This window comes from Oreochromis niloticus, linkage group LG1 (assembly GCF_001858045.2).
Source record: "Oreochromis niloticus isolate F11D_XX linkage group LG1, O_niloticus_UMD_NMBU, whole genome shotgun sequence".
Classification (NCBI taxonomy): Eukaryota; Metazoa; Chordata; class Actinopteri; order Cichliformes; family Cichlidae; genus Oreochromis; species Oreochromis niloticus.
The window spans coordinates 36,946,604-36,963,773 of record NC_031965.2 but is presented as its reverse complement, the minus strand read 5'-3'; the positions used below and the strand labels follow the sequence as shown (position 1 = coordinate 36,963,773).

The window sequence follows — 17,170 nt, the reverse complement described above, 5'->3', positions numbered from 1 at the left end:
GCTTTATATAAGATAAGACCCTACAGTATAAGATGGAGAAGACCGAAGACGTGTTCCCCCCGCAGCACTTGGCGATAGAGGGAAGAAAGAACTCTATTTTAACAGAAACATATCCAGCAGAGCCTCGCTCTGTCTGGTTGGGGTTGAGGGGAAAGAGAAACTACAAAGAACAAGCAGAGTAGACAGAGGAGGAGAGGACGACACATTCAAAGTAGAGGATGGTGATATAGCTTCAAATTATATCATGATAATTCAAATTTGTGCTAACAGTATTTCTGACGATGAAAGAAAAAACATACTGAACAGAGTTTTATTGACCTTTGCAGGCTGCAACATTTATAAGTAAATAAAGGCAGAAAATGAAGGCCATTTTCTGTCTTTCTGTTCCAGTCAGCGTCTGTCATTGATGAAACGTTAGCTAATTCAAAGCTACTAATTACACCAAGGTACCAGCAGCAGCATTGTGGTGCAATAGTAGTGACGCAGCACAAGTCAAATGTATGCACAAAGTAGCCCAGTGCTACGACCATGAAAGGTGTAACCATGAAACGGACTCTTAAGCAGGACCTGAGAGACAACAGCTTAAAGTTCACAGGTTTTATTGTCACAAAGGGAGGTTTCTCAAAGGGAATGTTAAAACAGGATGAACACTGGAATGAATCTCTGGCAACTCGGAACAGCAACCCTGGGAGAAAAGAGATGGGGGTTAAATCCAGTCCACAGTATGGGTGAGCGGCAAAGTGATGAGCAGAGTGGCCGTCTCTGTCAGACCAGCTTCACGAAGACAGATAAGTTATCTGAGTTTGAAAGCACTCTTCAGCTCCAGAGGAATCATTAGGATAATAATTAGACGGACGTTAGCACAGGAGACACATTAGGATAGGTCTGAGCGTCATAGAAGAGCCTCCCTGGAAATGTAATGTAAAAGTATAAAGTTACTGCTGAACACTTTAGTTTAGTATTAACAAATTCAGTTCAATTTTAGTTATAACGTCAGAAAACAGCAGTCACCTTAACTCGCTTTATATTGAAGGTAAAGAATCTACAATAAAAAGAACAATCAGATGACAAACACTGTCACTTGGTGACAGTGGGAAAGAAAAACTCCCTTTTAACAGGAAGAAACCTCTGACAGATACAGGCTCAGGGAGAGGCAGCCATCTGCCATGGCTGGTTGGGGAAGGGTGGAGGCAGACGGGACAAAAAACAACTAAACTAGCTTAAGCTCAACAATATTTTCACATAATGAATCTGGTTCATTGTATCTTGGCCAGCTGCCTAAAGCTCTGTGCAAGAGTAGTTTCCATCCATTTGTTCTTCCTGTCTGCGGCTAGCGACGGCTCCAGCGATCCTTGCTCATTTGTTTACGTTTGGGTCGCACGTCACCAGCTGCTAGTATCTCCTTCTTAGCCGCCTGTAGTTGACGGTGTATTTTTGCCTCATGCAGTGAAACACGTTTGTTGTTTTCACCTTCAGCAGGAACGGTTTCCTTGCATATTTTCCAAAGTACTCTGCTTTATTGGAGGTTGCTCCAGCAGCCTGAGCCTTAAGTAATGGATGGCTTGGGGTCAGCTGATCCAGCTCTAACTAAATTATAAACTTTATCAAACAGGAAAGTTTGAAGAAGGTGCAGTTAGCAGGTACCCTGATAACAGGTAACTGTTTTCTAGAAAAAGACTTTATGAACCCTCTGATGAATATTTCTTTACAGCAACTAGTGATAAATCAGTCAAAAATAAACCAGAGCCGATTGCTTTGGAGTTGCATTTCATCAGCTCTGTTTCTCTTTTGCTTGTCATACATTCATGCATTAAAATTAAACTACAAAGGAAACCAGAAGGCTTCCAGTACCGAAACTCTTTCCCTTGCCCACAGATTCTTTTTTCATATGCAGATATCATTAGTGAAGTATAAATGAATAGAAGGTTTCAGCTCCTTCAGAAAATAAAAGAGACAAGATGTTTATTAGGAGGCAGAAGCCCAGTCGTCGTAGTAGTAGTCACAGTCCCCGTGTCTGCTCCACATTGTTTCTTCACGCTCTGCAAAGCCGCTCTGCCTCTTGAAGCCTCATGCGCCTGTGGTGCAAGGTGAGGGGCCATATTGAACTAATCACATTAGCATATCAACTCGCACTCTGCCGTTGGAGGCTTGGAATACTAACCTCATAGAACAAAGGGCTATTTGCCAATTCAGGAATTAATTTAATCCAGTTTAGCCCAGCTCACGTAGAAGGAAGAGCCAGATTGGATTTGTATTCAAATGGAAGCCAGTGTCCGTCTGATTCGGTGCAGGAGGCCAATTCGTGGGAGTGACATCATGCCCTCGAGCCTTTGTCTGTTTGTCTGCGCGCCGACTCCCGCAGACAGAAACGGTCGTGGGTGTGTGTATTATTGCGTGTCCACTTGTGTTCAAACTACTAATGAAATCTGAATAACAGCTACTGAAATCTGAATAATATCAATTCCACCCACCTTCCCTTCTGCCTCTCGTCTCGAGCGTCTGGATGTAATGTTTTATGTATCACTGTTGTCTTTTGTCTCGCTGTGTTTTTCGGTTTCTCAGCAGGCCTAGCAGAGGTTCGACGGAGGAAAGGAAAGGAGCCGGAGAGGGGCAAGTGGCGGCATTTCGTCCAGATGTGGCCTACAATCTGCTGCACACGCTGTTCTACGGCCTCCTGGCTTTCAGCACAATGAGGTGAGACCTCGTAATTCTAGCATCATCTACATGCAGATGCCTGAACTCGCAGACATCCCCAAGTAGTCGCATTCTGAGACGGGGACTCTCCAAATGTACTTTTCCTCTTGATGAGTTGATTATGCAAAGTCGCGAGCAGATGCTAAAATCCAAGTGCCTCTTAAACGCCTCTCACAAAGTGTCTGAATGGTCCGCTTTAGCCTTGATCAGCCCTCAGCGCCAAGCACCATCCAGTGCCACTCACAGCAGACGCAAAAAGAGTAGATACAGCTGAACAATTGATAATTAATACTCTGACCTCCCTTTAGAATTTTAACGAAGACCTGGTGCAAACAAACGGCTAACAAATCTCCGTCTGCCATCTTTACCCTTACCATAAATTATGTTTTTTTTTTAAAAAAGAATCATTAAAGTTTCTTATTTATGAGGTAAATAGTTTCAGTTAAGTTGCTCATTTTAAGTTACTTTATTTCTGTTTTAGCTTGTGTTTATGCTGTAAAGAAGTCCAGAGCAGGGCACTGTTGGGAAGAGAATTGTCTCACGGCTGTGTGGCTCAGAAAGGTTATAACTTACAACTTTTTATTTCATTTCGCCTTGTAAGTACACAATACTATTTCAGCGAGCAGGTTTTTCAAAAAGGATTTTTCACTGGCTTTCAACTCCTTCTTGTAGTTTTTAGTTTTCCACTGTGGCTCAAGTATACATTTATTTATGTGCCGGTGAGAGTAAGAAGGCTCGTTTGGTTTGTTTTTGCAGTCTGTGTGTGTCTCAGGCAACCATGTTGCAACCTTTCTCTGGAAAGACGGAGAGAAATGGTTCCAGAAATAAGATAAGATATAGCAGCCATACTGTTTACATGTGCTCTGGCTTTAAAAACCTTCTTCTTTGAGATACATTTGTTTACAGTATTTATTGTGCTCTTGTGCGATATTTGTACAAATGCTGTTTGTACATATGTTCAGAATCGGATACTAAGAGCCTCCCTTGCTGCTTCTTCCTCTCCTGTTTTCTGGTGGCACACAGACGTGCAGTGGTCTGTTTCTCTGGTTAATATTATGACACAATCCACTGGCAGGTTCCCACCGTGGAGCAGCAACACCTCTGAGGGTGTCTCGGCTTGCAGGTGCCAGACTCAGAGGCCCGACACCAGCGCTGGCACCTCACTTTACCGCCGAATGGCATCATCTTTCTTGTGGTCGACTTTCATATTCAGCCTCTTCTTCGTAATTTCCTGAACGTTTTGGCTTGCCTGGCTGGCAGCCTTTGCTGCTGTGACATGCTGGCTTTAGAGATATTTGCTCTCATAATATCAGAACTGTGACCACCAAATATCATTGGTTTGACCGGCATCGGCCTCGACACCGACTACCGCAGTTTTCAGTTTGGTGTAGGCTCTCGTTGGCATTTACAGTTTGTTCTTATTTAAGTCATTTTTTGGATAACCAAACATTTTTATTCAGCTTTTCTTTTATCAGTTTGTGTGTGTTTAATAATAATAATAATAATGGATTGGATTTCATATAGCGCTTTTCAAGGCACCCAAAGCGCTTTACAATGCCGCTATTCTTTCACTCTCACATTCACACACTGGTGGAGGCAAGCTACTGTTGTAGCCACAGCTGCCAGAGGCGAGGCTGCCATATCGCGCCATCGGCCCCTCTGGCCATCACCAGTAGGCAGTAGGGTAAAGTGTCTTGCCCAAGGACACAACGACCAGGACAGAGAGCCCGGGGATCGAACCGGCGACCTTCCAGTTGTAGATACGCTTCCCAACCCCCTGAGCCACGGTCACTTAATCAGGTGAAATTATTAATATCAGGAGCTACAGTGGGTATATCAGTGATTCATGATGATGTTGTTCAGTCAGTTGTTGCTTGTTATATTCATGGATATTGTGTGCTAGCACTAAAGTTCATTTCCCAGCAGAATGCTTCTTGTACCTGGAACAAGTTTTCTTCTCAGTAAAGACATTTGCCTTCAGTTTACTTTTGCACAAACTAACATGGCTGACTTTTAATCATATATAAAATGCAAATATAGGTTAATGATGAAGTCAAACAGATGGTTTTTGCTACGTTTTCATTTGAAGTTCAGATCAAAACATGATATGACTCACTTTAGCTTTTACTTGTTATTTATAGCCTCTATAATGTGTGCATATGGTGCTCCTAAAGACCCCGTGTGGGGTTTATCATGACCATTTATTTACTCATTAATATGTTCTGTAGGAAGGTAAAATACCTGATCGTCAGCAGTCCCTGCACAGCTGTTTCTGTCCTGTTAGCAAACATGTTTGGATATTTCTGTCTGCTAATTAGTGGTTAATTTCACATGGAACATTCCTTTTGTCACCTATTTTTGTCTCCTTGCTTTAAATTTTTGGTTCTATAAAAAACAACAACCCTTTTTGCCGTATCAGTAGCTCTGCAGCGTCAGACAATGTGACTAATACACCCTGTGGCTTGGATTTTTTTTCTCTCCCCATTTCGCATCTATAACCTCGAGCACAACAAGCCTCCCAGACCTGACTCCAGTCGTCTATTTGTAATTGTCAAGTGGTTTTCATCGCCACCATCATTAGTAAATTTTCCGTCCCCAACGCGTTTCAGGCTGCAAACACACGCTGACATGTACAATTTATCACTAGGAAAGTATAATTGTGTTTTAACTTTCGGCTCTTTGTGAGGAGTGTCAGGAAAACCATTGAGCTCACCAGTGGAATTACTACTTCCTCTCCCTGTAGTAAAAGAAACCTGCAATTACTCTGTTACCAGAAAACTCCAGTTTCTTTTTTATGTTGTTTATAGCAACTTGGCTATGAGGGTTTCATAGGTTCACATAAGTAGCTTCATTTAAATAAGAGTCTGAATGCAGCGTTGCCGGTAGCCGGGTTATTCTTTGTGTATGGAAATGTTGATAATAATTGAATTTATGTGGTGAGCAGGATTCGGAAAAGCATGTGCTATGCAGTACTTTTAACACTTATAGTTCACACAGTGCTTTGCTGTCACAGTTGGTAATTTAAAGTACTGATTAAATTCCCACAAAAGGAGCAAAAGGAAAAAAAATCCTGAAAGCTTTTAGCACAGCGAGTCAGGTAGGGCAGAAAGTGACACGTTTGATTTCAGCACTTTCTCTAAAATGCTGATTAAGAGAGAAAGGCCAAAAGTGCAGAAAGCCATTTGTTTCTGTCAGACGGCTCCTTTGCATTAAAAAAGTATTGAGATTTATTTCAGTGAGGCTGCACTTCTTTATGCCTCCCCCCTTCCCTCCCCCTCGCATGGCTCCATCTCCGCACCTGTCAACAATTTTTCAGCTCATTTCATTCTCCCCGTCTTCCGTCTTCTGCTCGCTGCTCTCTGTTTAATCTTTTTCTCATTTGTTTAGAACTCTTTGCTTTAGACTTCATGTGCTTTGGATCAGAACTTAAAAATAATGCAGTGTTTTTGGCACCAAATCAAACTCAACCACAGCGGAACCGTTTCACTAACTCGTGCGCTAAACTGCAGACTGTTTGGTCGTCTTGTTTGAATTCTGTGTGTGTGCTGAGAGAACATCCTCCAGTCCAAGCTGTATCATTTGTCTGTGTCATGGAGGCTGGAATCCACTTTCTTCTTTCTCCTAAAAGGAAGACTGTTGAGACACGAGCACTGCTTGATATTGCTTCTCCTTCTCTTTCTGCCCAGAATGAAGTATATATGGACTGGCCACATGTGTGCGGTCGCAGCCTACGGTGTGTGTGGGACCGAGCTGTGGACCGTGCTTCTCAGCGCTCTCCGTTGCAACACGAAACTTCTGGTACGCGCTCATGTTTTCACTTCTGGCTCCAAAGAGAGTGCTGCAGGCAGGATGGGTGGTAGGATCTTTCCACAGCCTTTTGGATTTTTGTAGAGAAATAGACTCTGTGGGAAAGAAATGTTTACAATAATCTCCACAAATTACACTACTTTATGTCTTCCGAAGCATAAATACAGTCATCAAAGGTAAAATGCAAACATTAAGCTGTAAATAACCTAATCTGCAATTGCAGAACAAAATGTGCATCACCCTCCAGGCTAGTCAGGCTTCAGTAATCTCAGATCTTGTTCCATTTAGATGGGAGAAATTATTCATTTGTGAACTAAAGACAACATAAAATATGAAAAGGAGAACTATATTTATTCCAAATGTTGGGAAATTCCAGCGTAACAGTGACTAAAACTGTAAATGCACTCTGTAATTAAATGGCCTGATTTCACTTGCCCTGAGCTGAGGAAGAGGTGAATTTCTACCAATCGGATCATGTTTAGTCAAATGCGCCACTGTTGCCACTGACCAATTAAAACACATTATGCAAATTTCCCATGGGAGTGAGGTATTTGCTTGTGCGTGAGGAGATATTGTGTGTGGATACAGTTGGTAACAGGCTCTTCAGGCTCGTCTTGTGAGCGACTGCCAAACATCCAGGATCTAACCAGCTCGTTCTACCCAAGTCGAGCACAATCTCGCATTTACTGCACTGATCAGTAGCTTTTCTCTGGTCTGTGTCACATTAAGAGTGATTGCGGTCCCACGTTGATCCCACAGTGCAGTTTAGGTGTCGTTACCTGTAAATGTGACTCCCACTGGTTGCTGATGTAGCTCAGAGTCTGTTAGATCTGTTTAACTGTTTGGTTACATACGTGCGTGGCTGACGACATGTTCTTGACCTGTTAGATGGAAGTGCTCATGCTCGGAGCGCTGCGTTATATCGCGCTTCCACAGATGAGTAAAGAGCTGTTTTAGCTGTTACCCAGTGCCAAAGGTCCTCTGTAACCACAGTGCTGTGCTGCTGGCCACTGGATAAGCACACTAGAGCATAGCCAGTTCAAATACTCTTCATCAGAGTAGTTTCGAGCAAGCAGGAAAAAAAGACGACGGACTAGATCGTTTCTGGCCGGGCGATTGGACTGAACAGCTTTCCAGTCACTGAGCGACTTCTAACTGTCGTTTAAGAGAAATTTCAAGTGTGTACTTTGTTCTTAAACATGTCTCTGAACATACTGAGGTTTGATTCCCAGTTCTAGTAACACTGCACATTATGCCTGTCACCACCCTCCAGTGTGAGTGACATTGATCTCTTTTAAAGCTCACTGTGAGGCGCTCTTGAAAGATTTTTCTATCTTTTATGATTTCCTGAATTGATGTGAAGGTGAACCATTATGCTGCTGAATCCACAGCCTGCACTCTGAGCGTGTGACGGCATTGCCAGTGAGGCCACTAGGTGTCAGTGTGGTCACAACACGACGGCAGCAGGAATCAGATAAATGATGGCCGGGAACAAAGCTGCTCTGTCTGTCTGTTATCTCACTCCGTGCTCATTTTTGGTATATCTCTGTGTGACTCTTTACTTTCCTCTGCCTCTGATACAATTATTTTCCTTCATTTCATTAAAGTTGTTTTCTTTCTGTCATTTTGCAGTTGAGGCTTGTCAGATATGTCGTTCCTGTTGTGATGATCGGTTTCCTGTATTACAAGGTAGGCCATTTTCTTGGTGGTTTGTGCTCATACCTTTATTGGAGTTTCACTTCTGGAACCGCATGGAACGATATGAGGAAAAGAAAATGGGCTAAATGGAAGTTACAGAAGAAAATGATGAAAAGCAATTGGAGCCTAACAGGATACTAAAACGATCGCTTCCCCTTTATTTATTTTACTGTTGGAGGAATCTAAATAGCTGTCGTATTCCCTGTTATGTTCAGTGAAGCAATAAGATGTTATCAAAGATATATCAGTGGGTTTGATACTCTGCTTATGGGCTTCATAAACTGAATTTTCCATCACTTGTCTTTGTCTTTTTTCCCTTTAGTTCTGGCCTAAGCTGATGGAGGAGTTATCAGAACTGAGGGAGTTTTATGATCCAGACACCGTGGAGCTCATGACCTGGATTAGGTAGGCGCATACACCCGCGTTCACAAATCCAGAGCACACATCATATTGAAGCAAATTTGAATCGCTTGTTCCTGCAGATCAAGTTTCACTGTGCTTCGTGTCCTTGATTAGTCCGCGTGTGAGCGTGTCCGTGTGCACGCATGCATGTGTCTCGGCGCTTGTTTGTCGGAGAGTCTGTCTGATGAGTGATGAGAGCTGATGGATATCCATGAATAAGACATGGGAGTGCTGGAAAGGACCCAGCTGTTGGCAGAGCTCTAACCCACCTCAGGGTCTCTGTTGCTGGGCTTTCGATCAAGAGCATCACCCTGATGGGATCAGAGATGGAGCTGTGATTTGGAAATGCTCCGAACTGTCGCTGATGCTGCTGTGTGTTTGCACATCTGTGCACGCCTGTCATTTTCTGCTCATCAGGTTGGATGTACAGCGCTGGATTGGCCGCCCGTAGTGCATATCCTACATCTGTGCAACTATAACATCTGGCTAAAGACACAACTCTCAGCTCTCTGCTGTTAAATTTCCCATTTATGTTCCACTTACACCAGCACAGACAAGTTGGTTTAACTGGGATTGTTGGCAAGGTCAGTAGGTATCAGCTGGGTTTGCAGCTCTCTCGCAGACCTGAGGCTGAACGCTGGTCAGACACTGCGCGGTGCTGCTGGACTCGTTAGGCATTCAAATTAAGAAGCGAGAAACAATGAAACATTACGGCGGAGTGTCAGGAATGAAATGGGATGCAGTAGTGGTGCAAACTGAAGCTGATCATGTGCTTCTTTATTTTCATCCTTATCGCTGGTATTGTAACATAACAAGAACGATATGCTACTTATGTATTTTGAGTCTCCGTTCTAGAATAAATTAGAATAAGCGACTTATGGTTTTTCCAGAGGGGCTGCTAATACAAATATTATGACAGCAAAGTGATTAACTTTTTTGTAAAACTTTAAGTGTTTTCTTTTGTTGCTCACATCAGGGCTGTGGGTGTGTTTATAGGCATGCTGAAGGAATCTAATGAAAACTGCAAGAACCACGTTTACAGCTGTTTTTAAGCCTTCGGTTTTCTGTAAGTTTGCCTTCCTGTCGGCCATTGTGAGAGCGCGGAGGGCTTAGTCAGTGTTCCCACTTTACATTTTTGTATTTTACATTTTTTTCAACACTTCCACACATCTGCTGCTCTAAGCAGTCCAATTAAAAGTGTTAATGCCTTTGAATTCTGTTCATTCTTTTATGTTATGTGCAGATATGTCAGTAGTCTTGTATGGATTCACAGTTGAGTGTGCACGTTTTGCAGACTGTGTTCCTCCGTTTAAGTTAACAGCTTCTTTAAAGGTCGTTAATTTAGGCATTAACCAGCTCTTGGTTAGCTACAGCTGATCTGTTGTTAGCCAGTCGGTTTGGTTTGCTGGGAATACGAGTTTCTGGAGGGAAAAGGCAACTTACAAGACACATTAGCACGTTGTCTGCACTATTGTGATCTCTTTTGGCAGAGAAAGAGGTGAGCGTGAAGAGGACTTGACACTTTTTGTGTTTTTACATTCTTACTGTCACCAGTGGCCACATACTTACCTCCAAAGAGTTTTTGGGTCACCATGATAGTAGCCCTGCTCCTCCACATCGAAACAAAAGACATCTCCTCACTGAGGTGTTTCAGCTCTTCTAACTGGAAGGAGACCTTAAGGCAGCTCCATGACATACTGGAGACAGTTCAGCTGCTTTGGGAATGCCTCATAGAAGAGCTAGAGGCCTGCAAGTCTGGGAATCTCTGCTTGGGCTTCTGCCACTCCGTGACAGTAATAAAAGATGGATGAAGATCATTAAATAGTTTCACATAAGGCTAATAGTGTACATTTTATTGTCCTGCTTGGTCTGCTACTGAAAATCCAAACCCAAACTATGTTTTTCTTTTGACTTCAACATGGAAATGCACACGATAAATCTGCTTTTAACTGTTTGGTTTTTCACAGGGGGATGCTCTCAGACCCCCTCACACAAAACTTGGATGCTGCAAAATTCTTGTTTACAGGCTCTGTGAGGAAAAAGCTAAATTATAGTTTTTGTCCACTCAGATAATCCCGTTGCCATCTTAAAACCAGTTTAGAATGACTTAACATAGGTTTTCCCTGTAGTTCACTTATAGACTCGGTGAATGATAATTTAAGGCTTCTTATTTCCATCCTATCATCATCAGTGCGATGACACCGAGTGGACCAGATGTGATTTCTAAGAAATGGACAATTTTGGTATAATCCTATTAAACACTTAGTGGAATGGCACAAGGAGAACGAGAGAGATACGGATAGTGAGACAGCAGAGGAGAGGTTTGGATTTTGAATGTATTTGTGTGTGTGACATGGGTTCCCTTCCCTCCGGAGCTAATCCCATTAGGCGGTGAGGATTAGGGGCTGCCTAGAGTTACCTTGGTTGGGGCTGAGAGCAGGGCGGAGTGCTAAGCTTCTTGCTGCGCTAATTACATTCCAGATGAAAGTGTTAAGATGGGGAAGGAGGTTCATGTTACGCTGTATTCTCTAGGTGACTGAGGCCGAGGCTATTTCGTTCTATATGCAAGCAGCAGATAGTCAGACTGCAGCATAATAAAGGGTTGGACGAGCGCATATGCATGCGTGTGGAGGAAAGTATATTTCGTGAACAGCTTGCGTGCTTATGTAAGCTGTCGCAGATTCGGTGTGATGATTGTAGCTGCATTTGTTTGACTTCGGTTGATCTAAAATGAGGAGTTTGTCAAAGGATACAAGGTCTGAGAAAGTCTTTATCTTTACAATCTCTCGAGCCAGAATTAGGATTAGATTAGGGAAAGGATAAGGATGTTTGTTTGATAACGATGGATTCAGAGATGAGATTAGGATTATTAGATCAGAGGTAAGAGGGCCCTCGTCAGAGCTAATGACGCATGCCCGAGGCCCTCATTAGTATAGAAGTGTGTGAGTTAAGACAGGCTGATGAGGGGATTATCATAATTCCCAAGACTCTCTTTCGTGACCCGTGACTTTATGAGTTTGAAGAACTAAGGCGCAGCCATAATTCACAAGTTTGCACTTGATAACAGAGTTGGCTCCACAGCTCCGCTGTAGGCTGATACTGTGTTCTAAATGGGCAGTCGATAAATCAATAGCAGTGCCTGGATGTTCAACTGCCTCCAACTTTGAGTTATAGTTGTGAGTGAGCAGTTTTTAAAGTCACAAACATCACCTCCATCTAGCTGATGTGCTCTCTCTCCGCTTCCTCCTGAATCCGGTGTAACTTTGCTTTTCTCAGATTCATGTTTCCATTCTGGTTTTTGCAAAAGCAGTACAGTGTCAGTCAAAGGGGGATACTGAAAAAACGAAGCAAAAATTAGAGGTAGCTTTGCTGCTCTGCATGAAGTATTCAAGGCAGTGCAAATGTTAACGTGCAGCAGAGAGAGGAGCAGCGAAAAGCCAGACGTGTTTAATATAGCTGGTTCTAGGCCCCTCAGTCCATTCTCACTGCTGTCACTACACCGTCGCTCCAATAGGGAACAAAGTTCACCTCGCATTTCACAGCACAGATGAGTCAGAAGTGGGATCTATTACATTTTGAATGAGGTTATTTGTTGGACTTGGATTTTGATGTCAGTGTCACGACTCTGATTTAGTGATTTCTATATTTTTGCGTCATGCAATTTTCCCCGTCTTATTTTCTCCTGACACACACACTGCTCACCGTACATATTCCACCGCATGGAGAGGCCGAGTGATAATGCCAGTCTCCGGTGAATCAGCTTCTGGATTGTTGTGGATTGGTGTTTTGATCCCCAGCTGCTCTGCATGCTGAAAACATGAAGGCCAAACGCTGAAGTTGCACCAGTAGCAGCTTTGCATTGCAGCTCCACTGCATCTGTGTATGCACGCACGTGCGTGTGTGCGTGCATGTGAATGACTGAATAAGAAATGCAGTATAAAGAGCTGTGTAGAACAGCTAAGGTTAAAAGCACAGACAAATTGCATTTTATTTGTTTATTGCTATTCTTCCGATCACACAGCCAATCATTGGTTTCCATATTTTACTTCCTGAATGTCCGCTCTCAATAGATCCAGAAATTTCCTCCCCGGCCTTTCTCTTTTCCTCTTTCCTGGCAGCTCCGTCGTCATTATCCTGCTCACAGGACACAGGAGGAGCTCACTGCTCTTTCACATAAACCAATTCAATCTGTCCTCTCTTGCCTGGTCTCTGAGCTGTCCCTCTGATATACTCTCTGCTATTCCTGTCCATCCTTCTCACTCCTGGCACAAATCTCACGAGCTTTAATTCAAACCATTTACCATTTAATATGCTTTTATTTTGAAAGGTACCTTGCTTTTCCCCCATCCCCCTCCAGCTCACCCCCACCCTTCGGATGTAAGATATACAGTCTGTTTTCGAGAATTATGAAGGCTGCAGTGGAAATTATTAATGAGAGCTTTGACAGCAGTTTTGCTGCAAATTCAGGAGGCTCATCTAGCTACTCAGCATGGAGACCCATTCAGTGAAGGAAAACGACTCCACTGGAAAAGTCAGCATATTTGAGTGAAACCCTGATGTGTTTATACAGCAAGTCCACACACTTAAACAGGGAAACACATTGTGTCTCAGTTTCTTCTTAAAGACCATTACAGCCATTCCCAAAGTAACCAGTGTAAGCACGTTTTTATTTGGTTTTATTTATTCATATTTGTACGTGTGCAATATTAACATCAGTGTTTGCCATTTGATGCTCTGTGCCAGAGTTGGCTTAAAGCTAATTTACATCTATAGTCCCTCAGCAGGTTGCATGCAGGAGATCACAGAAATGTCACATAAAAGATTGACACATCCATAAAAAAAGAAGTCTGTGAATCTTTCAGCAAATATTTTAATAAAGCTGGTGAAAAAGCTGCAGTACCTAATGGTATCAGGCAGGGCTTCAACTTCCATTGGGTTAAAGCTTTCGCAGAGAGTGCAGAATGACAAAACGCTACAGTACAGTCTTTAGTTGATGACATGCTCGTAGATTTTAAAGATTCTCATGGGCAAAAGCTAATAAAATGAAGCAGTGGAGGAGCTGCCAGACCATGTAAAATCTTAAACACTAAACACATATTCATTAAAATTTTTCAAAACCCATGAAATGATGTCGTCCAATGTTTTTAAAGCTTTAGTGACCGTTTCCCCAGCTTGTTCTGGTCTGAGCTCTCTGTGAATGAGGTTGGTAACTCCCAACAATAATAAAATAGCATAAAAGGTTTCAGACAAGTCAAAAAATATAAAAGCATACATCACTAAATAATTTTTTCATGACCGAGTGTGAACAGGCATACATATGATGCTAAATCTGTAAATGGTTGGAAAAGAAAATATTTTCTTTCACTTTACCACCATTTATTCTTCAGTATAAGTGAAAATAGAAGCTTTTCTCTGCCTCAGAATTCCTCCAAGTTTTTATTTAATCAACTTACATGTCTGAGCAGAGACAGACGCATTCTTCAGTGAGAACCAAACATACTGCACGTCAGGAATTTCTGCCTACTCAATACAACTGATGCAGCGGTGCGCTGACTCGCAGCTGAAAACACTTCACGCAAATCAAGTTGCCCGAGATTCACAGAATTTACAGAAAATGTAAAATTTTTGTGTAAAATATATCACTGTCAGAACGAAAAATGTCTTATTTTGGGATATGAGATTTGGTCATATCGCACAGCCCCATCAAGGACACATCTAAAACCTGTAGGAGTTGGCAGGTTAATCTGCTACAAAGCAGAATTGGTTTGAAGTGCACAACAATGAGTTTGAGGTGTTGACATGGTCTCCATATTCCTCAGATATCGATCCAATTAATAATTTGTGGAGCGTGTTGAACAAACAAGTCTGATCCATGTAGCCCCACCTCACAACTTACAGGGCTTAAAGGATCTGCTTCTAAAACTTGGTGCGGATACCACAACACGCCTTCAGGAATCTAGTGGAGTCCATGCCTCCATGGGACAGGTAAAAGGGGAATAATACAATATTAGTCAGGTGGTCATAATGTTAGGTCGGATCAGTGTACATGTCTTTGGATTGAGCTTGGTCACACTGGGATCACTGGTTCTGGGTGGGCTTTGCTTGTTATCCCTGTGTCTGCATTGGTTATCCTCCAGCACTACAGCTTCCTTACACAGTACAAAGACAACGATATGATTTTAAACTGACCGCAGGTGTAAATCTGAGTGTGAAAGTTTCTGTCTCTCCGTGTCAGCTCTCTCCAGGGTGTACCTCGTTCTCTGCCAACTGGGATAGACTCCAGCCCTGAATGGGATAAATGGTTAAGAAAATGGATGCATAGATGCACTGCAACAAGATGTTATTCGTTTAAGTAGTTTTAATGTTGCTAAGATATCCTCTCACTTAACCTCTGGTGGCATGTATCCATCTTTCAAGGTCTTGAGATTTTTGTCCCGTTTAACACAAATGAGGTGAATGGAATTTATTCTGTGGTGCTCACAGTCTTAAGAAAACACTTCAGACAATTCAGCTTTGACATCTCTTTCTACAAGTGGTGGAGATCACAGACGAGATGAATAATAATGTGGAGTTTGTGTGCTACAGAATTTCCTCCTTTTACCCTCGCTATGAGCTGCAGTCTGATCGTAGACTGGCTAATTTGTTTTCATGGAGATGAGGGTTATCACAATAATCCAGTGCCAGTCATTTATATCTTTAGCAATTAGTTAAAGCCTATACAGTCTCACCTATGGACGAAGCATGTTGAAGATGGAGCTGCCAGGCTGAAGGAAAAGAGGAAGACCTCAGAGAAGGTTCATGGACGTGGTGAAGGTGGACATGCAGGGGGTTGATGTGATAGAGGAGGATGCTGGGAGATGGGGGGGATCTGCTGTGGCAACCCTTACAGGGTTCATCTGAAGAAGAAGAAGACCTGCAATTGTTCATCCTGTCTAGACAAAAGCTAAGCTCCTATCTCTGACATTCCCCAGATAATTCTTGTCCAGTCCTCATGGGTTTCTCTCTCCTTGTTTTGTGGATCTGTGTCATTGTGTGTGTCTAATTAAAACAAATTACTTGATCCGTGCTTAAGAAATATGTGCTACTACTCATTTGTATATCAGTCTTTCAGCAAAAATGTGTTTTTCTGCTCTGTCGGTGTGACTGTGTCTTCACTATTCTTTAAATGCTCTGTTTCCTCTTACTCTCATTCCCGCTCATGCTCCCTTAATTGTCTTCCTGTCATCCTCCTCCTTGTCGTGCTTTAAATTGTCTAAATTAGAAGCATTTGGCTTCATCCTTAAATGGGGAAAGTGGTGTGTGTGTGTGTGTGTGTGTGTGTGTGTGTGTGTGTGTGTGTGTGTGTGTCTTCCTCTGCTTTCTAACTAATCCAGAGGCAGTTTAGAGACAGAGTCAGAGCGACATCCCTGATTGAACACTTCTCAATCAGAAGTGAGACCAGCAGAAAATCCATGGCCATCCTGGCATTTATATAAAAACACTTCGAGTCACGTCCTCTGTCTCACTATCAGTCATCATCATCATCACTTCACTCAGTAACCCTTTGTGTGCAGGTGGAGTGTTGGCTGCACTCGCTGCAGGTGGAATATAAGATTTATATAAAAGGCAAGAAAAAATTTTAGGGGTGTTTTGGAAGTTACCAAAGTAATCATCAGAAAAGCAGCTGCTCAGACCCTGCATGCCCACAGAGGCGCTTTCAGTTATGCTCAATGCTGAGACCACTGCTGAGGTTCAAAGCTGTGCTGGAAAAAAGTGCAAAGTTACCAAACGGCATGAATTTACAGCAATAATGCAGTGATGCACAGTCGGTGGCATAAAACAGGCATCATCACCTCTTACAATGTTCATGCAGTGTCGATGTTTGGTCCTATGGTCTTTTAAATATCTGGAGTCTACTCAAAATCATGTCATCAGACGTTTGTTATTTATGGATGTTTAAAAATTGTTGTTCAGGTTTACATCTTTACATTTTCTCTCCTCTTCTGGAAAACTGTGAAAAGAACGAATGCTCGGTGTAACAAAAAGCTGATCCGGTCAGACAATAACGGGCTGCGGCTGTGTTGTTGAGCTTTATGTTGAATTTGAATTGTTTGCGAAGAGGTCAAAGAGTGGTTTCAGTCCTTTGTGACTGCAGGTGATAAGTTAATCTGTTCTGAAGGCAAATGCTGGCATGACTCTTAAAAAGCCTTTGACAGTTCTCACAAATCTTTATACCAAAATCATAAAAGCATGAGCAGGTGAATTGGTTCAGATATGTTTTTCCAGACAAGGTCGAGACTTTTCTTGGTGTATTAATGTAGTTTTTTTTTTCCCTCTCTTTTTTCATGACAGCAGCAAAAACCACAGGTATAATTCATAACATTAATAGAACTACTCTCCTGAGGTGCGACTGGCCATTACTTACTCAGACCCTTTTGTTTTCTGGGTCTTTAGCTCTATTACTATACAAATTTCTGAAAGAACTACTTTTAACAACTGGTAAATGTAAAACTGTAGAAAAGTAAAATTCTATCTCAATATCCATAGATTATGTCATGCCTTGTGCATACTGATAACATGCTAAACTCTT

The 17,170-nt window shown here is 42.4% G+C and overlaps 1 protein-coding gene across 3 annotated transcripts in view; it reads left to right on the top strand.

Annotated features, from left to right (window-relative positions):
- dpy19l3 (dpy-19 like C-mannosyltransferase 3) overlaps positions 1-17,170 on the top strand; it is an 89,065-nt gene that overhangs the window by 52,957 nt on the left and 18,938 nt on the right. For 2 of the 3 annotated variants that reach the window (XM_005447755.4, XM_025908207.1), the window contains 4 exons: positions 2,563-2,694; positions 6,381-6,492; positions 8,134-8,190; positions 8,522-8,604. In XM_005447755.4, the coding sequence (XP_005447812.1) occupies positions 2,563-2,694; positions 6,381-6,492; positions 8,134-8,190; positions 8,522-8,604 (384 nt within the window). The remainder of the gene's footprint in view (positions 1-2,562; positions 2,695-6,380; positions 6,493-8,133; positions 8,191-8,521; positions 8,605-17,170) is intronic. The other variant, XM_025908210.1, reaches the window with a different exon arrangement.